We start from the raw sequence: 19,479 nt of genomic DNA, 5'->3' as shown, positions 1-19,479 counted from the left end.
GTCCGCCCGGAAGAAGATCTGTTGCACACTTCCGTTTCCGGTCCGTGCCCTTGGGGCTCCGTGTCCTATGGATCTGTCCTCGGCTACCTGGAGTGCATCCGGGGAACATGGCGGCGGCGGCGGCGGCGGCAGCGGCAGCAGCGGCTCGGGGGTGTTGGCTGGGGCTCGCGGGGTCCGCTGCGCTGGCCAGAGGTGAGCAGTGGACAGCTGGCTGAGGCCCGGGGCAGGAACGGCTACACGCCCAGCGCAGGGAGTTCCTCAGGCCTCACCCTGCGCTTCGGTGTCTATCTTCCCATGCAGTGGCCTGGAGACCCTTGGTGCTGTTGCTGCCGGTGAGGAGGGAAAGCGCCGCGGCAGACACGCGCCGTGAGTATGTGCGGGTCCGGCCCTTCTCGGGACTACAGGCGGGGCCCCGTTCATTCCCTTTGTCAGATGTTTGCCCTTGTCCTGGGCTGCCCTTTCCTGCGTTTCCTGGCAAGTCTGTTTGTCCTTAGAGAGCTGACTCCAATGGTCCTCACTCTGCAGGCAGAATCGGGCCCACCCTGTGCCCTTAGGCCTCTCTGTTATGGTCCTGTTGCCCCTTGTCCATTTCCATGATTTCCTTTTTCTCTGATTAAACTGTCATCTCTTTGAAAGCAGGAAACATAAACTGTGGGCCTCTGAGTCTTGTTATAATAGTAGCCCACGTTACTTGAATGCTTATTGTGTGCCAGGCACCTTGCTAAGCGATTAATGAATGATTATAGTCTTCACAACAATCTTATGAGATAGATAGTATTATGCTCTTCTACTGTAGAGCAGGAAATAGTCCAGAGAAGTAACTTGCCCAGGATCACAGCACTAGTAAGTGACAAAGTAGGCCTGCCTGCTGCCAAAGGCAGAGAAAACAGTTACTCTGCAGCCTATGATGTGTGGTTGCTCAGTGATTTAGTGTTGTACGAATGAGTGTACGGAGATAAGTTACAGTCAGTATAAGCCAAGTGGGAGTCAAGAAACCTGACATTTCCCCCTTTCTGGGCCTCAGTTTCCTCATCTATGTCAAAAAAAAAAAAAAAGGTTTCAACTACATAATCTGTGATGGCTCTTCAGCCCTGAAGTTCTTAGCTGGAGAACCTGCTATGAGCCAGATGCTAAGGAGATAAAGAGAAGCAGAAGTTCTGATTCTCACACTTAAAGAGCTTCTAGTGTGGTAATAGAGCTGAGACATATGCTGCTTTTAGCAGAAATGCAGGCATTGTGAAGGAAGAACCATGGAGTAGTTTTGAAAAGGGTCACACACCCCAGCTGCAGTAATAAGGTGAGTCTTTGTGGACTGTGTAGGTGGCATTTTCCCTATGTTTTCATCACTTCCTGTTCCATGGAAGAGGAAGCTTCCACTTCACCTTTCTCAAGGTTCTGCAGGGAGTCCTGACTGGGAAACAGCACCCCTTACAAGCTCAAGAGACTGAATGCAGGGCTGGCTGCTGCCTTCTACTTTCCTTTCTTAAATATGCCTTCTCCTTCCAGCCACTGTCAGACCACAGAATGATGTGGCCCACAAGCAGCTCTCAGCTTTTGGAGAGTATGTGGCTGAAATCCTGCCCAAGTATGTTCAACAAGTTCAGGTAATATTCACTACTGTTGTTCGGGTTTGGGTCAAGAAAGAACCATGTTGAGACTTCCGTGTCGGTCCAGTGGTTGGGACTCCGCACTTTCGATCCCTGGTTGGGGAACTAAGATCCCACGTGCCACGTGGCACGGCCAAAAAAAAAACCCAAAAAACAGTGAAAGAAAGAACTGTGTTCTTAGGGCATGTGGGAGTGGGCAGCCTGGAATCAAACCAGAGACTCCTCCATCCCAACTTGGTCTTTTTTCTCTGCCTTTAATCAGGAGACTCCAGCTGAAGTTAGCTGCTCTCTCTGTAACTTTGTTCCTTCTCCTCTCCTGTTCCACGTCTGCAGGTGTCCTGCTTCAATGAGTTAGAGATCTGTATCCATCCTGATGGAGTCATCCCAGTGCTGACTTTCCTCAGGGATCACACCAATGCACAATTCAAATCCTTGGCTGACTTGACAGCGGTGGATATCCCCACCCGGCAGAACCGTTTTGAGGTCAGTCAGGAGATTTGAGGTTTGGAGAGTAAAGGAGGGAAAGGGGACAGAACAGTTTTAGGGTGATAGCTACCTTTGGGAACTATAGCCTCCTTAGTTTCTGTTCAGGTCAAACAATACAACACAGCAGTTAAACCAGGGCCTCGGAATCAGGCAGACTTTGAGTTTGAATTGTAGCTTTGCCATTAGTAGGCTGTGTGGCTTCAAACATTTTGTTTGATTTTTCTGAATTTAGTTTTCTTATGTGCAAAGTAAGTACAAAAAAAGTGTAAAACCACCCTATCTGATAGGGTGGTTGTGAGGATTAAATGAGATAGTACAGGTAGACTGCTAGCACACAATAAGTTCTCAATACATATAGCTATTGTTATTGTTAGTATGGTCATCTACTTTCTGCCAGATCCTGGGATTGAGAGAGAAATAACACCCAGTACCTGCCCTCCAGGAGTCCCCCACACTCTAGTGAGGACGAAGGACACATAAAACAGTTTACTGTAATAACATAATTCATGGGATATTATAAGAACACAGGAGAGGCACTTAGCCCTGTCTAGGAGGCTTTTATGAAGGGAGAGAGAAAGTTTGTGCTGAATCTTAATGGATAACTAGGAGACCAGGAATTAGCCCAGTGAGGGAGGGCAGGTCGGGAGGCATCCAGTAGCATGAGCAAAGACAAGCATGCTGACAGGCTGAGCTATAGTGTGGCTTAGGCCTTTGGAAGTAGTTGCAAGTATAAGAGCATCTTGAGGTTTTGAACTTCGGGACAGAAGGCAGGTTCACAGGGTGGAACTTTAACCCACCCTGTATCCTCATTATTATGCTCCCACTCAGGGACTTCTGTCCCAGACCCCTCAGCCTGTGGTCCTCTTGGTCCTCCAGCTCCCTCCATTCTCCCTAGATTGTTTACAACTTGCTCTCTCTGCGTTTCAACTCCCGGATCCGTGTGAAGACCTATACAGATGAGCTGACACCCATTGAGTCTTCTGTGTCTGTGTACAAGGCAGCCAACTGGTATGAGAGGGAGGTGAGTTACTGGACGTGGTGGACCCACTTCTGGGCTGGAGTTGCAGAACTGATTGAAATTACTGGATACAGTGCAGCCCCTCACCCTGTGTTGGCTGTGATGGCTGGTTGCCTGAGTGCCTCTTTTTTCTAGATTTGGGACATGTTTGGAGTCTTCTTTGCTAACCACCCTGACCTAAGAAGGATCCTAACAGACTATGGTTTTGAGGGACATCCTTTCCGGAAAGATTTCCCCCTGTCTGGCTATGTTGAGGTAGGAGCCTTGGAACTGGGCAGCAGTCTGGGCAGGGAGGACCTGGTAGAGATCCTGGGCAGGAATTATGGCCATTGGATTGTGGTGGCTTAAGAGCATCAGTACTGGATTCCATCCTAGCTCCACTCTGACACAGTTTTGTCATCTGCAGAATAGGGACAATAATAGTACTTAACAATAGTAGATTTGCAGAAAACTAATTGATGTATGTTTAAAAGGGGAGTATTGTAAATGTTCAGTTGATGTTAGCCATTATTTTAATGGTCATTTTAATGACCAAGGCAGACTTAAGGACACAGTTTGTCACCAAGATCTGAAAGTGGAGTATCTTTTTACCCTGCCCTGGATCTCTGGGAAGGCAAGACACTACATGTTCAGCCCTTGAGAATGGCCAGAGGCAAGACCAGTAACAGTTGCCTGTAAGAGCCTTATAAAGAATTTCAGTGCTTTACTTTACGATTGCAAAATGTTGCAGGTTATTAGCAGGAAGATGGTTTATTATATACACACACACGTGATTTTGTAGCAAAGTACCTTTTTAGAAATGTTGGGATAGTGGCAATCCAGCCCATCACTTCATACCCAAATGCTCCTGTTTTTTTAGTGTTTAGTTTAGCATGGTCCCATTCCCTGCACCCAGTTGTCTTTACCTTATCCAACTGATCTTCCAATAACAAGAAAAGCCATGCCACATGTATTGCCTTGCATCTTGGCAGTGATAATGCCAAGGCCACAGGGCCCGAACTTGAGTGCTTGCCAGCTTAGGTTTGTTGTTTCCAGCCACTGACTTGCTCCCTCATCATGGGAAAACGCTTACTGTCAATTTGTAAGAGTGTGTTGAGGGAATTCCCTGGCAGTCCAGTGGTTAGGACTCCACGCTTTCACTGCCATGGGCCCACGTTCATTCCCTGGTTGGGGAACTAAGATCCTGTAAGCCGCACAGTGCAGCAAAAAAGAAAAAGAGTGTGTGGATGGGTGAGCAAAGTCAGTTCTGGTGGAAAAGGAGCTCAGAGCTCCTGATGTGGGGATGGTGGGCAGGGGGGCCTGCCTGGGTGACGGCAGGGCATGAGATAGAGGCCATTTTAGACTGTTTGGGTTGTGATCTGATGGGTAACACAGATGAGGATGGAGACTTACAGAGGCTGGGATAGGAGTCAAGGACAGAGAAGTAAAGGGGCTGAGGAAGGCTTTGGGAAAGTGGGCCTTTAGTGGCTGTAGCAAGGTCTTCCTTAGTGCTCAAGCCTGCCTTTTTCTTCTGCAGTTACGCTATGACGATGAGGTGAAGCGGGTGGTGGCCGAGCCAGTGGAGTTGGCCCAAGAGTTCCGCAGGTTTGATCTGAACAGCCCCTGGGAGACTTTCCCTGCCTATCGCCAGCCCCCTGAGAGTCTCAGGCTTGAAGCTGGAGACAAGAACCCCGAAACCAAGTAGTTTCAGGGAAGGCATGTGTATCCTAGAAAGCGCCATATCTATCATTGAGCGTCCCTGTAAATAAAATCCTACTTAGATTCACCACTTCCTGTGTGCTTTTTGTGATACGCGGGCCGCTCCCTGTGGTGGCCTCTCCCGTTGCGGAGCACAGGCTCTGGACGCGCAGGCTCAGCGGCCATGGCTCACGGGCCCAGCCGCTCCGCGGCATGTGGGATCTTCCCAGACCGGGGCACGAACCCGCGTCCCCTGCATCGGCAGGCGGACTCTCAACCACTGCGCCACCAGGGAAGCCCTGGATATACTTCTGAGAGAGAGATTCTGGAGCTGAAATTGAAAGTTCTCACAATCCACAGGGCTCGGGATGGGTGTGGCAGGGCCTCTCCTGAGAATTGGAGGGGTCTCAACAACTGCTGGAGAAAGCCCCTTGTCACAGCATACCGTCTGGCGGCAGCTGACGGCTCCAGGGGCCTGGGTGGAAATAGGGCACCCTCCGCCCACCCTCATCCTCCTGCTATGTAAACAATCGCAGGGTTCTATGGGCCAACAGTCAGAGCCAGGAAGAGCTTCAGCTCATTTTGAACCCTGTGTCCTGCTCCTTGCAAGCTGACAGCCCATCATGCTTGGGCTAAGGGAATCTTCCTGCACTCTGGCCTGAGCCGAGAATGCTGTAAGCAAGCAAAGGGGGTCCCAGTCTGGGGCAAAAGACAATCAGGAGCTGCAGGTCTGTCTGCCAGGAAGCAGCACTCCGCACCCGGCCAGTGTGCAGTCTGTTCAGCCCCTGGCCGCGTGCCTGAGGTGGGCGTGTTTCTCTGCCTGTCAGTCAGTGGGCCGCTCGGCCAGCACACCAGGCAGTTGGAAGACCAGGCTTCGCAGCTGTTGCTCTTGGCTACTGAGGGGCTCCCTGGAGGCTGGGCCGGACTGGGCTGGGCTGGACTGGGTGTCGGGGGCTGGACTCAGCTGCAGAATGTTTTGGGGGTGACGACAGATAGTAGTGTAACTGCCTGGGCTCTTGCCTACCTTTTTTTTTTTTTTAATTTAAAAAAAATTATTTTTGGCTGTGTTGGGTCTTCGTTGCTGTGCGCGGGCCTTCTCTAGTTGCGACGCGCAGGCTTTCTCTAGTTGTGGCGAGCGGGGGCTACTCTTTGTTGCGGTGCACAGGCTTATTGCAGTGGCTTCTCTTGTTGCGGAGCACGGGCTCTAGGCGTGCAGGCTTCGGTAGTTGTGGCACGTGGGCTCAGTAGTTGTGGTGCACGGGCTTAGTTGCTCCGCGGCATGTGGGATTTTCCCAGACCAGGACCCAAACCTGTGTCCCCTGCATTGGCAGGTGGGTTCTTAACCACTGCACCACCAGGGAAGCCCCCCTCTTGCCTACCTTTTCGGAGGGCTAAGTCAGAGCTGTTTGCTACCAAACACGTTCTTCCTATTAACTAAGCATCCCGCCCATCTGGGCAGGAATAAGCTAAGGGCCTGACAAGCCAGGAGCCAGGCTCTTACTGCCAACAACCACAGATTCCACATTTCTGTGGGATGGAAAGAGCCCCAAGGAAGCCAGAGCCAGCCCCTCCCTGTTAAGCACGGAAGAATGATACACAAAGCAGGGAACGGCTGGAGCCTGCAGTGGAAAGTTGGAGCCCTGGTGTGTGGCAGGCGGACAGAGGTGCAGAGAGCAGCCGGGGAGAATAAGACTCAGAGGACGTGGTGGGCCACGGCTGGGACGATGCAGTTCCTGGCTTGGTTAATGGTAGCCATTTGCTTCCTCCCTGGGGTGACTACAACCCAGCACCGTGCAGGTACGGGGCCTTAGGGTGGGGTGGACAGGAGCCAAGGAAGGCTGCTGGCTGACAGCAGTTACACTTGGTCCTATCTGAGCCTAGCAGGGCTTAGGAACTGAGGGCATGACGGGTAGCAGGCTGACCTGTGCTGTGGGGTGGGGGAGGGAAAGGTGTGGGCCCCATCCAGAACCAGAAGGGTCGGGGTGAAGTGAGGGGAGATAGCCCTAGGTGCTCTCAATGGGCCTGGGGCTTATTCTGGCTGGTGTGCAAAGGAGGACCTCTTAACCTGCCCTGGGCTTAGGACAATCATTCCAAGGGTTAGGCAGCACCCCAGAAGAGGGGTGAAGGAAGCTGCAACAGACATCCTGCCTTGCCTGGCCTCCCTGCCTTGCACACGGTCACTTACCGAGAAGCAGGAAAGAAATAGGTTCTTCTCAAAGGGGTCCTTGATCTTTGGGGAGGGTCACTGGCAGTTTCAGGTCACGCTGTCCCTAGATGATTATATAGGAAGGAGAAATGGGAAGTGAAGTGTCTTGTGACCCGTTGGCCTGGAGCCCTTGGCCAAGTGAACTGTAGAAGTTCAAGGAGGAGTCCTGGACGTTTGCCAAGACAGTATCTGCGTTTGGGATGATGCTTTTGGGATCACAAGACCTATGCCTTGTGAATGAGAGAGTGAATGTCAATGTGCATATGTGTGTAGGGGGAGGTGGACATGGGATGGCATTCCTGTTCTTTTGTAGATAGAAGAACCTCTAGGCACCCCTACCAGGCAGCCTGAAGGGACTCGTGGGAGGTTGGGGTGTTCAGGGTGGAGCCTGGCAGGGCCCTGACTCCTCTCTGCTGCCCCAGGGCAGCCCATGGACAGCACCAACGTGGGAGGTGGCCTGCAGGAGCCAGAGGCCCCGGAAGTGATGTTTGAGGTCTTTCCTCCAGCCTGGGACATGGGGGTGGGAGTGTCCAGATGTCCCTAAGCTCAGGGTTGGGAAGGGGGATGCCTCAAGCTGGGGCCGCTTGGGGAGGGGAGCCAACCCAGCATGGGTCCTACTGCCTGCTTATGCCCCCCCGGCCCCGCTCCCTAGGCCCCAGCCCACCCCTTACATGGCTCCCCTTGCAGCTGCTCTGGTCTGGGCTGGAGCTGGATATCATGGGGCAGCTGCACATCCAGGACGAGGAACTGGCATCCACACGTCCCGGCCGCCGGCTCAGTCTCCTCCTGCAGCACCATGTGCCCAGTGACTTGGAGGGTGCTGAGCAGCGGCTGCAGCAGTTCCAGGACCTGCGGAAGGGACCCCCTCTTAGCCCTTGGGACTTTGAACATCTGCTCCTCACAGGCCTGTCCTGTGTCTACCGGCTCCCTGTGGCTAGTGAGGCTCAGGAGAGAGGTCGCTGGGCCCAGGTCTTCGTCCTCCTGGCACAGGAAACACTCTGGGACCTGTGCAAGGGCTTCTGCCCCCAGGGCCAGCCCCCTTCTCTGGGGCCCTCAGCCTCTACCCTTGACCCCTTCCCCTAACCCTCCCCTTCTGCCTGTCATTCCCACCCCAGCCCCCTCCACCCCGCCCCCTACCTGAGCCAGACCCATCTTGGCCAGGGGCCTCCATCTGGCACCTGGTTTTTCCCACTGTGTTCGGGCCTCTGGGCTCGGCTTGTACCCCAGACCCCAGCTTACCCCTCCCCCATCTTCTTCCCTGGGCCCAGGCTCTGGGTCCCAGGCAGCAGGCACAGACCTAAGGGCAGGACTTGCAGGCAGTGTGTGTGGCGGGGGCGGGGGGGTGGGTGGGTAGGGGTCAGGGTTGAGAAGTGTGTTTAAGGGATGCTGAAAGGGAAGCTCCCAAGTAAGGCTAGGTCAGACCCTCCAACTCCTACCCAGGCAGTCCCATGAAAGGCAGAATCTACAGGAAACTCGTAAGTGCTCAGTGCCCAGTCCTAATGTAGACACCTCTTTTAAACCCAACCAAGGCTCTGGGGGTCCCTAAGCCTCCAAGTAAGTACCCCATGTGGGCTAGGAGAATAGACTGTACATTTTTAGGTCAGTCTGTTGGAGGAATGGAGGGAAGCAGGTGGAGGAACATTATCTTCTGGGGGGCAGGGAAGTGAGAAGTGTTTTTTGGTCCATATCGACAAGGCTCAGAGGAGGGAGTAAGACTGGAAGGGGACTGAGGCTGGCTGGTGTAGTCCTGATCCTGTGTAGCTCATCCCATAAAATGTTCTGTTCTAGCCTCCTGCAGCCCTGTGTGCTTCTGTTTTCAGAGTAAGTTGTTTAACCAGTGCCTTGAGCAAACCACCCTCCTCATCCCGGGAGGGCAGGAATCAGGGCAACCAGATATCAACTGCTTGTCCCATGCGCACGCCCTACTGGGAAAAGGAATGTACCGTTTCCTTGAATCCCATAGCCCCAGTGAGGCAGCGGGGTGAAGTCCCTTGTCACAAAAAAGAACCAGATGGGCCCTAAAAGTAACGTCGTAGGTCAACGGGGAGGAATTACAGGGACTGACTGGAATAGGACATGAAGGGGAGGCCCAAATCGGGGTTAGGCAAGTAGGGTTCAATCAAATTCCCACCTCCTTGCCCTCCCAAGGCCTGACTGAATGCTGCCCTCTGCCCTCCGGCCCCCACCCGGGGCCAGCTGTAGTCAGTCCCTCCCGCCCCGCCCGAGACAAAAGCGTTGCAGTCAAGACAAAGCGCAGGACCCCGGCAGACAGGCGCCGGCGCAGGCCCACTTTATTCGCAGAGTCCAGCCACGCTGGGCGGGCCGTCATGCTCGCGCCGGCGGGACATTTCGGGCCGCGGTCCCGGCTTGGCATGCACGCCCCTGGCCGCCCGGGGCTCCTCTCCGGGTCGTGGCTCAGAGCTCCGGAGGCCCGAGGCCGGGCGGGCCGGCGGGGATGAGGTCGGGGTACACCAGGAAGCCGGAGAAGGTGATGTACTTGCCATGGTTGCTGTAGGCGCCGTAGCCGTCGTGGTCGTGGCTGAGCAGCCAGACGGCGTCGCCGCGCCGTAGCGCCAGCATCACGCTCTGGCTCTGCATCTCGCGACGCCGCGATGCGCCGTCGTCGTAAATCATGGCCTGCACCTCGTCGCGGTTCTTCATCAGCTTCACCGACAGCGTCTTGCGCGGCAGCTTGCCCAGCGTGAAGGAGAAGAAGTAGGCGCCGGGCAGGCGGCAGCGGAACACGCCAGCCGCCGCGTCGAAGTCGCCGCCGATGTTGACAAGCTCAGTGTCGAAGGCTAGGGGCCGGTGTCGCGGCCCCGGGCCCGCGTCCGAGCCCACCAGGCTGCGCGTGCGCGCCGCCGAGAAGGCCGAGCGCGGCTCCGGGGGCGCGGGCGGCCCGCGCGCAGGCGCGTCGGCGTCGGCGTACACCAGGTAGCCGCTGAAGGTGGCGCCGGGTGCTCCGAGCGCGTACTGCTGGGCGCCGTGCAGCCGCAGCCACACCGTGTCGCCGTAGTTGAGCTGCAGCATGGCGCTCTGGCTGGCGGCGTGCCGCGTGGCGGGCCGCCGCTGCTCGTCGAAGGCCAGTGCCTGCACCTCGTCGCGGTTTCGCACCAGCATCACCGACAGGCTCTTGTGCGGGGCCTTGCCAGCCGTGAAGGAGAAGAAGTAGGCGCCGGGCACGCGGCAGCGGAACTGACCGGTGGCCGCGTCGAAGTCGCCCCCGATGTTCACGTACACCTTGTCGAAGGTCACCGCCATCTCCGACGTGCCCTCCAGGGGGGTGATGCGTGCTGCCGAGAAGGCTGAGCGCAGCTCTGTCGAGCCCAGAGCCGGGCCCAGGGCCCAGCAGGCAGCCGGGCCTAGGAGGCCCAGCAGGAGCGGCAGCATGGCGCCTGGGAGGGGAGGCACGAAGGAAAGGAGACAAGGGTTGGGCAGGGGCGGCCTGGAGACGGTTTCCCTTCACAGACCCGCCCTTGACCCACAACTAGGACTCCTAGTTTCCTACACACTTGGACTAGGTCAGTGGTTCTTAAAACGTCATGGGGCCTCAGTGTCGCCTGGAGACCCTGTTAAAACACACACTGTTGGCTCCCACCCCCACCTTATCTAGTATGAGGCCCAAGAATTTGCATTTCTAACAAGTTCCCAGGTAATGCAGAGATGTTGCTAGTCTAGGGACCACACTTTGGGGGCCATTGGATTAGGCCAGTTTTGGTTTTGTTTTTTTTTTCTCTCTTCTTTTTTTGTAACCACCGAACTCCTTTTTCAAGTGAAAGATCACAGACATATACCATAGATGCAAGCACAAATGCTCTGGTCAGAGGGTCCTATAGCCCTGTCTGCTGGGCTTACACATCCCCTCCTCCTTGACACCCAGGGGCCCTGGAAACGCAGAAGGTGGTCAGGGGGTCTCTGAGTTTCCTTCAGCCTCCAATTTGCTGCATTTTCCTGTGTCTGTTCTATGGTCCTTACTTAGCCTGCCCCTCTCTCAGGCACTGGCTCTCTATACTGATATCCTCCATGATGGCTGCTGGTTAAGCCCCCATTTTGGCAGGAAAGGAAATAGCCGCTCCCTGACCCATTTCCTGGCCTCTGACCCAGTCAAGGGTCAGCTCCCACGCTGGACCTCTGGACTCTCCAGGGGCCCTTCTTGCACTAAAGAGGCCAGAACAGATGGGCTTTTGAGGTAGCTCCCTCCCCCTATAAAATCAGAGTAAGAGAAAGAGACTCCTTCCTCTGGGCTTGGGGGCTGGTCACTGAGGGGAAAGAGAGAGCCAGGGGCTGCTGGGGATAGAGTGGGAGAGCAACAATTCCAGCACGGCTTTGGCAAGTCTGTGAGGTCAGCAGCTTGGTTCCTCAGTAGTAGTGGTGGAGTGGAGAGGACTGACAGCTAAACCTGGGCCCAGGTCCTGGCTCTACCCGTTACAGGCTGTGAAACCTTAGGCAAGTTCCTTAATTTCTCTGGCCATGGCTCCCTCTGTGTAACTGGGGAGGAGACCTGCCTCACAAGCTTACTGTGAGGATGCTCTGAGAAGGCAGGTGTGAACACCTTTGTTGGATGGCACTGCAGTCAATTTTTTGAGAAAATTGATCTGATCAAGTTCTTTTTTTTTTTAATTAAATTTTTAATTTTATATTGGAGTATAGTTGATGATCAAGTTCTTGACATAAGGGATTAGGGTTCAGTAACTCCTACCCTTGGAAACTTGGTAAAGGCACTACTTAACTCAGAGGACTAACTCTCCAAGGGTAGAATTACATAATGCTTCCTAGTAGGGCATAGGCTTTGGGGATTGAATACCCTGAGGACCTGAAGTGGAGGCAAAGCAGAAAAGAAAATGAGCTGGTAACAGTCTAGGCCGTGGGCCTCTATGGGAAATGCCCGGGGAGTGTGTGTATCTTTGTGTCTCTTAGAGACACCGGGAACCTGCCAAGAAGGGTAGCCAGGTGCAGCTGTGATGTGCTGCACACAGGACGTTCACCTGAGGTTAGGTGGGTGCTGGAGTCCAACCCACATTCTACTTGCCCAACTGTGTGGAATTGCTGCCCCTGGGGGAAAGTGTGCCTTTTTCTAATTCTCATAGTAAGACCCCCAAGTCCCTAGCCCAGCTGAACACTCTCTCCTTACACAGGAAGTACCTTTTCTCATTCTTACAAAGGTGTCCCATGGGCTAGCCAGTACCCTTGGTGAGGGCAGGGGCAGGGAGGGGGGGCATTGCAGTAGTGAAGATTGCACCTCACAGTATTCAGTGCAGTCCCTTTCACAGAGCTCTTTGGACACATCTGGTGTCACAGCCAACCTGCGAGACAGGTGGGCCCTCTCCTGTTTTATAGGGGAGAAAGCCAAGGCCCCAAAAGGGGAAGCATTTTGGCCCAAGGCCACTCATGGAGCACTGAGGCAAGGCTTGAGGTCTGTTGACTCCGAATTCAGTGTGCTTTCCTCTCCACCACCTTTCCATTCTAAACACAGTTATTTCCAGCCAACCTGTCATCTGCCTCAGTTTCACTTTTCACAAAAATTGAAGTGGAATGAGTCTTGGGATCTAGGGTGAAAGGGAAAGAAAGCAAAACCAACCAGAAAAATATTCTTAACATTTTTGTCTTCTGGGAACATCTCAACTCTTCCTGACACTGCTGCTCTCCTAGCAGGTCTTGCCCCAGGAGCACCTGCCCACTCGACCCTCAGTAATCTTCCTGCCAAGCCTTCCTGCCAGTGCCAGAGGGTCCTCCTGTGTGTCCAGTACCCAGCCTCCATTTCACCTACCACTGCCCATTTCTCAGATCTGTGGGTCCCCATCCTTCCCTAAACCCCCTTCCCGGAGCAGGTCAGAGGTAGCGGGTGTCAGGTGGGCATCACAGCTCCAGGGAAGGAAATGGCTGTTCCTAGCTCCATCCAGGTGAGGCTGAAAATAATCATCCTCAAAGAGAAAAAACTAGGACACAGTGCGCTGGACGGACCCAGAACCCTGGAACCGAGGGTGGAGGTGCAGCCATGTCAGGCTAAGGGGATTCTAGAGACCCCTCCCTACCAAACCTCAATTCCCAATCACCCCGTCCCTCAAGCTCTGCCCAAACCTCCTTCCCCACCTACCTTGAAAACCCCTCAGGCTCCCAAGAAGATAAGTCCCCCTTTCACAGACGAAGCCAATTAATCCTTTCTCATGAAAAAAAAAAAAAAAAAAAAAACCCTCGGAAAACGGTACCCCAGACCCTCTCTCCCCCAGACCTTCCTTTATCCATCCCTTCAGAGTAAAAGCCCTTGAGGCTCTTTCATGAAAAAAAGCTCCCAGGTCCTCCTTTCAGGGAAAAAGGACCCAATTCCCCGGCCCACGCTTCCAGTCAAGGAGAAAGCCTGGCTCCCCGCGCCCCAGAGTAGCCCTCACCTGGCTGGGGGCGGCGGTCGGTCGGCTTCTCTCCGAGCCCGCGATCCGGCTCCGGGCTCCGGGCTCTGGGCTCCGGGCGGGCGCCGGGCTGCGCACCGACCGCCCGCGCTGCGGCGGGGCCGGGCCTGGCGGGGCCGCCGGCGGCGGCGGCGGCGGCGGGCGGGGCGCTGGGACCCCGGGGTGGTCTCGGGGTGGCGGGGCAGCGAGGGAAAAAGGGCTGCTGAAGAGCTAGGCTCCGGGACAGCGCGAGGAGAGGCGGGGTAGGGGCGGGCAGGGGGAGAAGCGGGAGGGGAAGAGAGAGGGAGGGGCGCGCCGAGGCCGGGGAGCCGAGCCGCAGGGCCCAGGGGCACCGCACGAAGAAGGCCCCCCGCGCAGGCAGCGCGAGCACCGGGCTCTTCTTCTTCCGTGACCTCCCTAAAGCTTCATCCTCTGGGTCTGGAGAGCAGGCATCATTAATCTAAGTTAGCAGATGGGGAAACTGAGGCAGAGGCCAACCTAGCGGTGGCTCAGGGCACTCTACAGACCAGCCTTCTCCCTGGTTTGAGGAGAGGGGACTGGAGCAGGGAGAAGAGACTGGACTAGCCTCTGGACTGCAAGGACAGTGGAAGGTGAGAGTCTGGCTGGGACAGATGTCCAAGCTGAGTGGCACCGGGGGAGGGGGTCTGAGGGAAGAGAAGGATAAATGGATCAATGCTGCCAGTAAAGGAAGGGCTTACAGTGACCTGACATCTCACCTCCAAATCGGAAAATGCCTGTGGTTGGTAAGGAAGGAAGGAGGAAGACAAAACCCGCAGACATCAGAGGGTCAGCCTGTGCCCCCTGGGGAGAGGTTGAGGAAGGAGGGGAGTCCTTGGGGCAGAATTGAGTGTTGGCAGAAAGGCTGCTTCCACAGCGTCCGCAAGGAGGGAGAGGGTTGAGAAGGGCAATGGGAGGGCTCCAAGGGCCTGTTTGCAGAGGGACACTGACACCCTGCCTAGCTGGGCCGGGGTGGCAGGACCCGGCAGGACACCAGGGCTGGAACAGCTGTCTTCCCACCGCAGCACTCACCGAGGCCCTTCCATGGCTTCCACTCTGGACTCTGGTACCACCTCAGGGGGGGCTGCGGTCCTGACAGCTGTGCAGGGGACGACCTGCCTGGCTCTCAGTAGATGCTGACCAAATGGATGGCTTTTGAAGAGCCCCACTCTTCAGCTGCCAGAGCAGGACCCCTCTGCCTACCCCCCCGATTGACTCAAGGCACCTGAGCTCTAGTCCTGGCTCTGCCACAGACCCTCTGTGTGGTTTCTGAGAAGCCTGGTGCCCCGTGAAATCCCCTGTCCTCTGGAGCTCTCCTTCTGGAACTATCAAAACTTACACGACCCCAGTTAATCTAACATGGGTTAGTCCTCCTGAAGGTGTTGACGGTGATGATGAACTCATTAAGTGTTCTCCAGGGTGCTGAGGGAATAATAAAATGAATCGATATGTGCCTCAATAGAAAGGGATGGATGGAGGCGTTTCGGCCTGGGCATGGGGGCATTTGGGGACAGAGGGTGAAGCACCTGTCTAGCCTTTCAGGACCATCTTTTGCCTCCTTCATCAGCCTGAAAAGGCCTAGGTAGGGTGTGGGGGGAGGCCTAGGAGGGCTGGGGAAGGCAGGAAGCCAATCTGCGGCAGCCACAAGCCTTCTTCTGGACAAGGAGGTCGGGGTTGCCATCTTGAAGGTGCATTTTGAAGGTGTGATTCCAACAGTGGGAGGAATGGGAAGAAGGCAGGACTCTCAGGGCAGAACAGTTAAACCACTGGGGGTCTGTCTCAGGCTGAAAGCCATCTGACACCTTCCCTAGGTCCACAAAAGCATTTCAGCAGAGAAATGAAATGTTCATTTCATTTCTCTGGAGACAGGTGGCTGAGGCAGATGACAGCAGGGTTTTTGCTTCAAGGGATGGGACAAGGTGGAGGCCACTGGCAAAGGGATACAGAGCAGGAGGATGCCATGTACTGGTGGGCATCTAGGCAGGCTGGGCAGGCTGCGGGTGCACCGGAATGAAGTTAGGAGGCAGCAGGGTTCAGAGAAGAGCCCTAGGGCTAGGCTGTAGCTCCTGTCTGCTCCTACCACAGCACAGTGATAATTTTCATAGCAAGTTCCTTTCATTGGGTGTAGCAGATGCTACCAGAGCCCCCAGTCAAGCCCCCAGGCCTACTCGGAGGTCACCTGCAGACAGTTTCTGAACTTGCTCCCTGTGTCTCTCCTGTGGCATTCCCAGCTTTGGACGTGAGTGTGGGGCAGGCTGGAAGTGGGGAATTAACGACCCCAGGGTAACCCTCCACCAAGGAGGGCCCAGAATTAGTGGATAAATCCTCTAGCTTTCAGTCCCTCTGAAAGTGGGGCAACTTCCAATTCCCAGGCCTGTTCCAGTCTCAGAAAGACTCCAGCAGAATGGAACCTAAGTTGTCCATGGGGAAAGCTTGCTTATCCCTGTATGCTTTGCTTGCTTTCCTCTCATGCTTGTCTCACTCCCCACTCTCTCACCCTGCTTCTGGGATCACCTCCTAAATAAACTACTTGTATCCAAATCTGCCTCAGGGTCGGCTTTTGGGGGGAAACCGAACTGAGACAATGAACGACAACTGGGTTAAGTGCTTTTTCATTTCGCCCATTATCTTATTTAATTTCTATTTATTTGTTTATTTTTTAATTTACTTTTGGCTGTGCTGTGAGGCATGCGGGATCTTAGTTCCCAGGGATCGCACCTGTCCCCCTGCAATGGAAGCATGGAGTCTTAACCACTGGACTGCCAGGGAAGTCCCCTTATTTAATTTCTTAACATCCCCTGAAGTAGATGTCACTAACCCAATTTTACAAATGAGGAATAAAGAGGTTAATGCAGAGGTAGGATTCAAAGCCAGGTCTGTCTGGCTCCAAAACCCAGTCCTTAACCACTGTGCTTTGCGGCCTCCTGAATTCTTTGATCCTCTATGGGCCTTAATTTTTTTTTTTTTTTTTTTTTTTTTTGCTGTACTCGGGCCTCTCACTGTTGTGGCCTCTCCCGTTGCGGAGCACAGGCTCCGGACGCGCAGGCTCAGCGGCCATGGCTCACGGGCCCAGCCGCTCCGCGGCATGTGGGATCTTCTCAGACCGGGGCACGAACCCGTGTCCCCTGCATCGGCAGGCGGACTCTCAACCACTGTGCCACCAGGGAAGCCCCGGGGCCTTAATTTTTCATCTGTAAAATGAGGAATGGGCTCTTGAGTTTGAAGGGAGGCAATGTACCCATTGTCTCCGGCAGCTAGGCCTGGTCAATGAGATGTATGCAGAAGTTATTAGGAGGGACTTCCCTGGCGGTCCAGTGGTTAAGACTCTGCGTGTCCATGCAGGGGGCATGGGTTCAATCCCTGGTTGGGGACCTAAGATCCCACATGCCGCGCAGCATGGCCAAAGGAAAAAAAAAAAACTAAAAAAAAAAAAAAAGGATGGTGAGGATTTTACATAGTGCTGATAGAGGAGTAGGGGAATGGGATCCAGTCTAAGGTAAGAGTGTGAGCAAAGGTGTGGAGGTAGCATAGATCGGCCTGTATGTGGCTCAGTTGAAGAGGGAAGGGTTTGTGAAAGAGGCCTGGCAGGTGAGGTGTTGTAGGGCTTAAATGCTGAGCTAAGGAACTTGGTTTATCCTGCCGCAGGGGGTTAGGGCTCAGAACAGTATTTAAGATTACTCCTACCACAGAGTGAAAGGCAGCATTAAACCATGCACAGAGCCCTTCTAAGTGTGGGACAGAAGAGGTGAGGAGAGGCAGGGAGATCTCTAAGGAAGATAAAGGGAAGAGACAGGTGGAAGAGAAACTAAGAAGAGCTGCAGAGACTGACAGAGCGCGTGCGCACAAGCTCACAATTTAATTAGCTTCCTGGCTTGCCAGTGGCTTACAGGGGAATTAGCAGAGCTGAGAGTCTAGGGACCTTGCTGGGAGTTGAAGGGACGCTAATAAGAAAGACAACAACAAGCCCCAGGGAGAAATGAAAGAGGAGGAATTGTCAGCCAAGCAGAGATGCCGGCAGGAGAAGCAGATGTCAGGGTGCTGAGTCCCTGCCTTCCTTAGAGGTTTCAGCTTTCCAGGGGAGTAGACTTTTAGAGCTCCTGGGCTGGGCTCCTGGCCCCACTGCCCCTGGTTCCAATGCCTCTGAGCACCTGGTAAACAACGCAGAATGGAGGCAGTTGGGAGTGGCTGTGAGGATCAAGTTCCCCTCTGTTGGCCCTTTTCCCAGAAGGGAACCCCCAGGTCCCTTCTGCAGATGGGGAGGTTGAGGCCGGAAATGTGGAGGTGGCCTGCTCCTGACCAGATGTGGCAAATTGCATCTTCCAAAGACAGCGGGATAGCATCTCCCAGCCCACCCTGCTCTTCTTACGCCATGCCACGCCCCTCTAAGAGGAAGACCTAGGTTGGGCGTGAAAGGTGATGCTGCTTCTGCCTGGCGCGCTCTCTTGAAACTCACACTTGGAATCCAGCCGTCGTGATGCGGGAAAGCCGAGGCCACGTGGAAAGGCCACGTGCGGATGTTGTGGCCAACAGCCCCAGGCAGGACCAGTTATCTACTTTTCAAGGTTCAGTGCAAAATGAAAAGGTAGGGCCCCTTGTTCAAAAATTAAGAATTTAGAGGGCCACACCATCATTAAACCATGCATAGAGACCTTCTAAGTGTGGGACCTTGTGTAGCTGTACAGGTTGCATCCTGTGAAGCTGGCCCTGACCGCAGCTGAGGTTCCAGCAGCCACTGTTTGCAGCGTGAGTGAGGAAGCCTTCAAGCTGACCCTGGGCCCAGTCACTGTCTGACTGCACCTGTACGAAGGACTCCGAACGAGAACTACCTGGCTGAACCCAGTGTATGTCCAGACCCACTAGGGACAGAATTGATTGTTATTGTTTTAAACCAGAAACTTTGGGGGTTACTGCAGCCATAGGCAGTTGGAATACTGGGGGAAACAGAACGTGTCAAAATTGGACTGAAGACGCGGTACAGTTACTGAGTTTCTCCCCAAACCCAGGCTCATTACCTGAGCTACCGTTGCTGGTCCTCCTTGACCCATGTTGGCAGAGGAGGCAACAGGTAACTCCAGACCCTACCTATGGACCTCTCACTATGGAAGATGGTGGAGCCATTTTGAGTCCTCTGTTTCTTGCAGTTAAAAGCACTCCAACTTTTACAAGTTATTTCCCCTCTCTGGGTCCTGGTTTCTTCGGATGTATATTGAGAGGACTTCATAATCTAGGGCCTGTGAGTCTCTGGAGGGAAAATACAGAGGACTTGGTGACTAGAACGAGAGGGGGAGTGAAGGAATTGGAAGAGTCAGAAGGTGTTTGCTTCACCTCTTGTACTGGGATCGGGGGGGACGGGGAAGGAAGAATGTTCAGTCTGGGTCAGATGATGGCTGGTTTCACTTTGGGCATTTGGATCACACTAGATTTGGGGGATGGAAAACTGGGGGGGGACTTACATAGTGTCATCAATTAGGTAGAGAATATAATTATGCAGGAAAAGACTGGATAAACAAAAATATTGTTATTTATGCTAGGTTCAGGGATGATATTTATTTTCTCTGTAAAATGTTTTCTATTTCCCAAACTTTTTACAATGAATATTTATTCCTTTCATTTGAAAAGTAATTTGAAATATCAATAAAAACTTTAATTTCTTTCAAATGTATCTAAATACATATTGGAATTAGAATATTATAAAAGTGGGAGCTTAAATTAGAGGAGAAAAGATACGATTGAATAAACTGTATGGCAACAACTAGGTAGCCATCTAGAAAACTTTAAGTTGGATCCGTACATCACACCTGATACCAAAACAAATTCCAAATGGATCACATATTTTTTTTTTTTTTGCGGTACGCGGGCCTCTCACTGTTGTGGCCTCTCCCGTTGCGGAGCACAGGCTCCAGACGCGCAGGCTCAGCAGCCATGGCTCATGGGCCCAGCCGCTCCGCGGCATCTTCCCAGACCGGGGCACGAACCCGTGTCCCCTGCATCGGCAGGCGGACTCTCAATCACTGCGCCACCAGGGAAGCCCGGATCACATATTTAAATGTAAGAATGAAACCAAAACAGTACTAAAAGAAATCA

General features: G+C 53.9%; 3 protein-coding genes across 3 annotated transcripts; 2 read left to right on the top strand and 1 right to left on the bottom strand.

Annotated features, from left to right (window-relative positions):
• Positions 1 to 63: 63 nt before the first annotated feature.
• On the top strand, positions 64 to 4,876 carry NDUFS3 (NADH:ubiquinone oxidoreductase core subunit S3). The gene is made up of 7 exons (XM_022591989.3): positions 64 to 192; positions 301 to 366; positions 1,507 to 1,604; positions 1,941 to 2,090; positions 2,989 to 3,114; positions 3,247 to 3,366; positions 4,628 to 4,876. The coding sequence occupies exons 1-7, from the start codon at positions 108 to 110 to the stop codon at positions 4,793 to 4,795; spliced, it is 813 nt and encodes a 270-aa protein (XP_022447697.1). The 5' UTR covers positions 64 to 107; the 3' UTR covers positions 4,796 to 4,876.
• A 100-nt stretch (positions 4,877 to 4,976) lies between these two features.
• FAM180B (family with sequence similarity 180 member B) lies at positions 4,977 to 9,689 on the top strand. Its single transcript, XM_022592295.3, has 3 exons — positions 4,977 to 6,585; positions 7,417 to 7,487; positions 7,682 to 9,689. The coding sequence occupies exons 1-3, from the start codon at positions 6,378 to 6,380 to the stop codon at positions 8,075 to 8,077; spliced, it is 675 nt and encodes a 224-aa protein (XP_022448003.1). The 5' UTR covers positions 4,977 to 6,377; the 3' UTR covers positions 8,078 to 9,689.
• C1QTNF4 (C1q and TNF related 4) lies at positions 8,339 to 19,461 on the bottom strand. The gene has a single exon (XM_089914851.1). The coding sequence runs from the start codon at positions 10,382 to 10,384 to the stop codon at positions 9,410 to 9,412; it is 975 nt and encodes a 324-aa protein (XP_089770977.1). The 5' UTR covers positions 10,385 to 19,461; the 3' UTR covers positions 8,339 to 9,409.
• Positions 19,462 to 19,479: the final 18 nt, after the last annotated feature.

This window comes from Delphinapterus leucas, chromosome 7 (genome assembly GCF_059928025.1).
Source record: "Delphinapterus leucas isolate spDelLeu-1000000601 "Yukka" chromosome 7, BTC_Dleu_Yukka2, whole genome shotgun sequence".
In the NCBI taxonomy this organism is placed as follows: Eukaryota; Metazoa; Chordata; class Mammalia; order Artiodactyla; family Monodontidae; genus Delphinapterus; species Delphinapterus leucas.
Note: the sequence above shows the minus strand (reverse complement) of the source record. Positions and strands in the feature narration are given on the sequence as shown.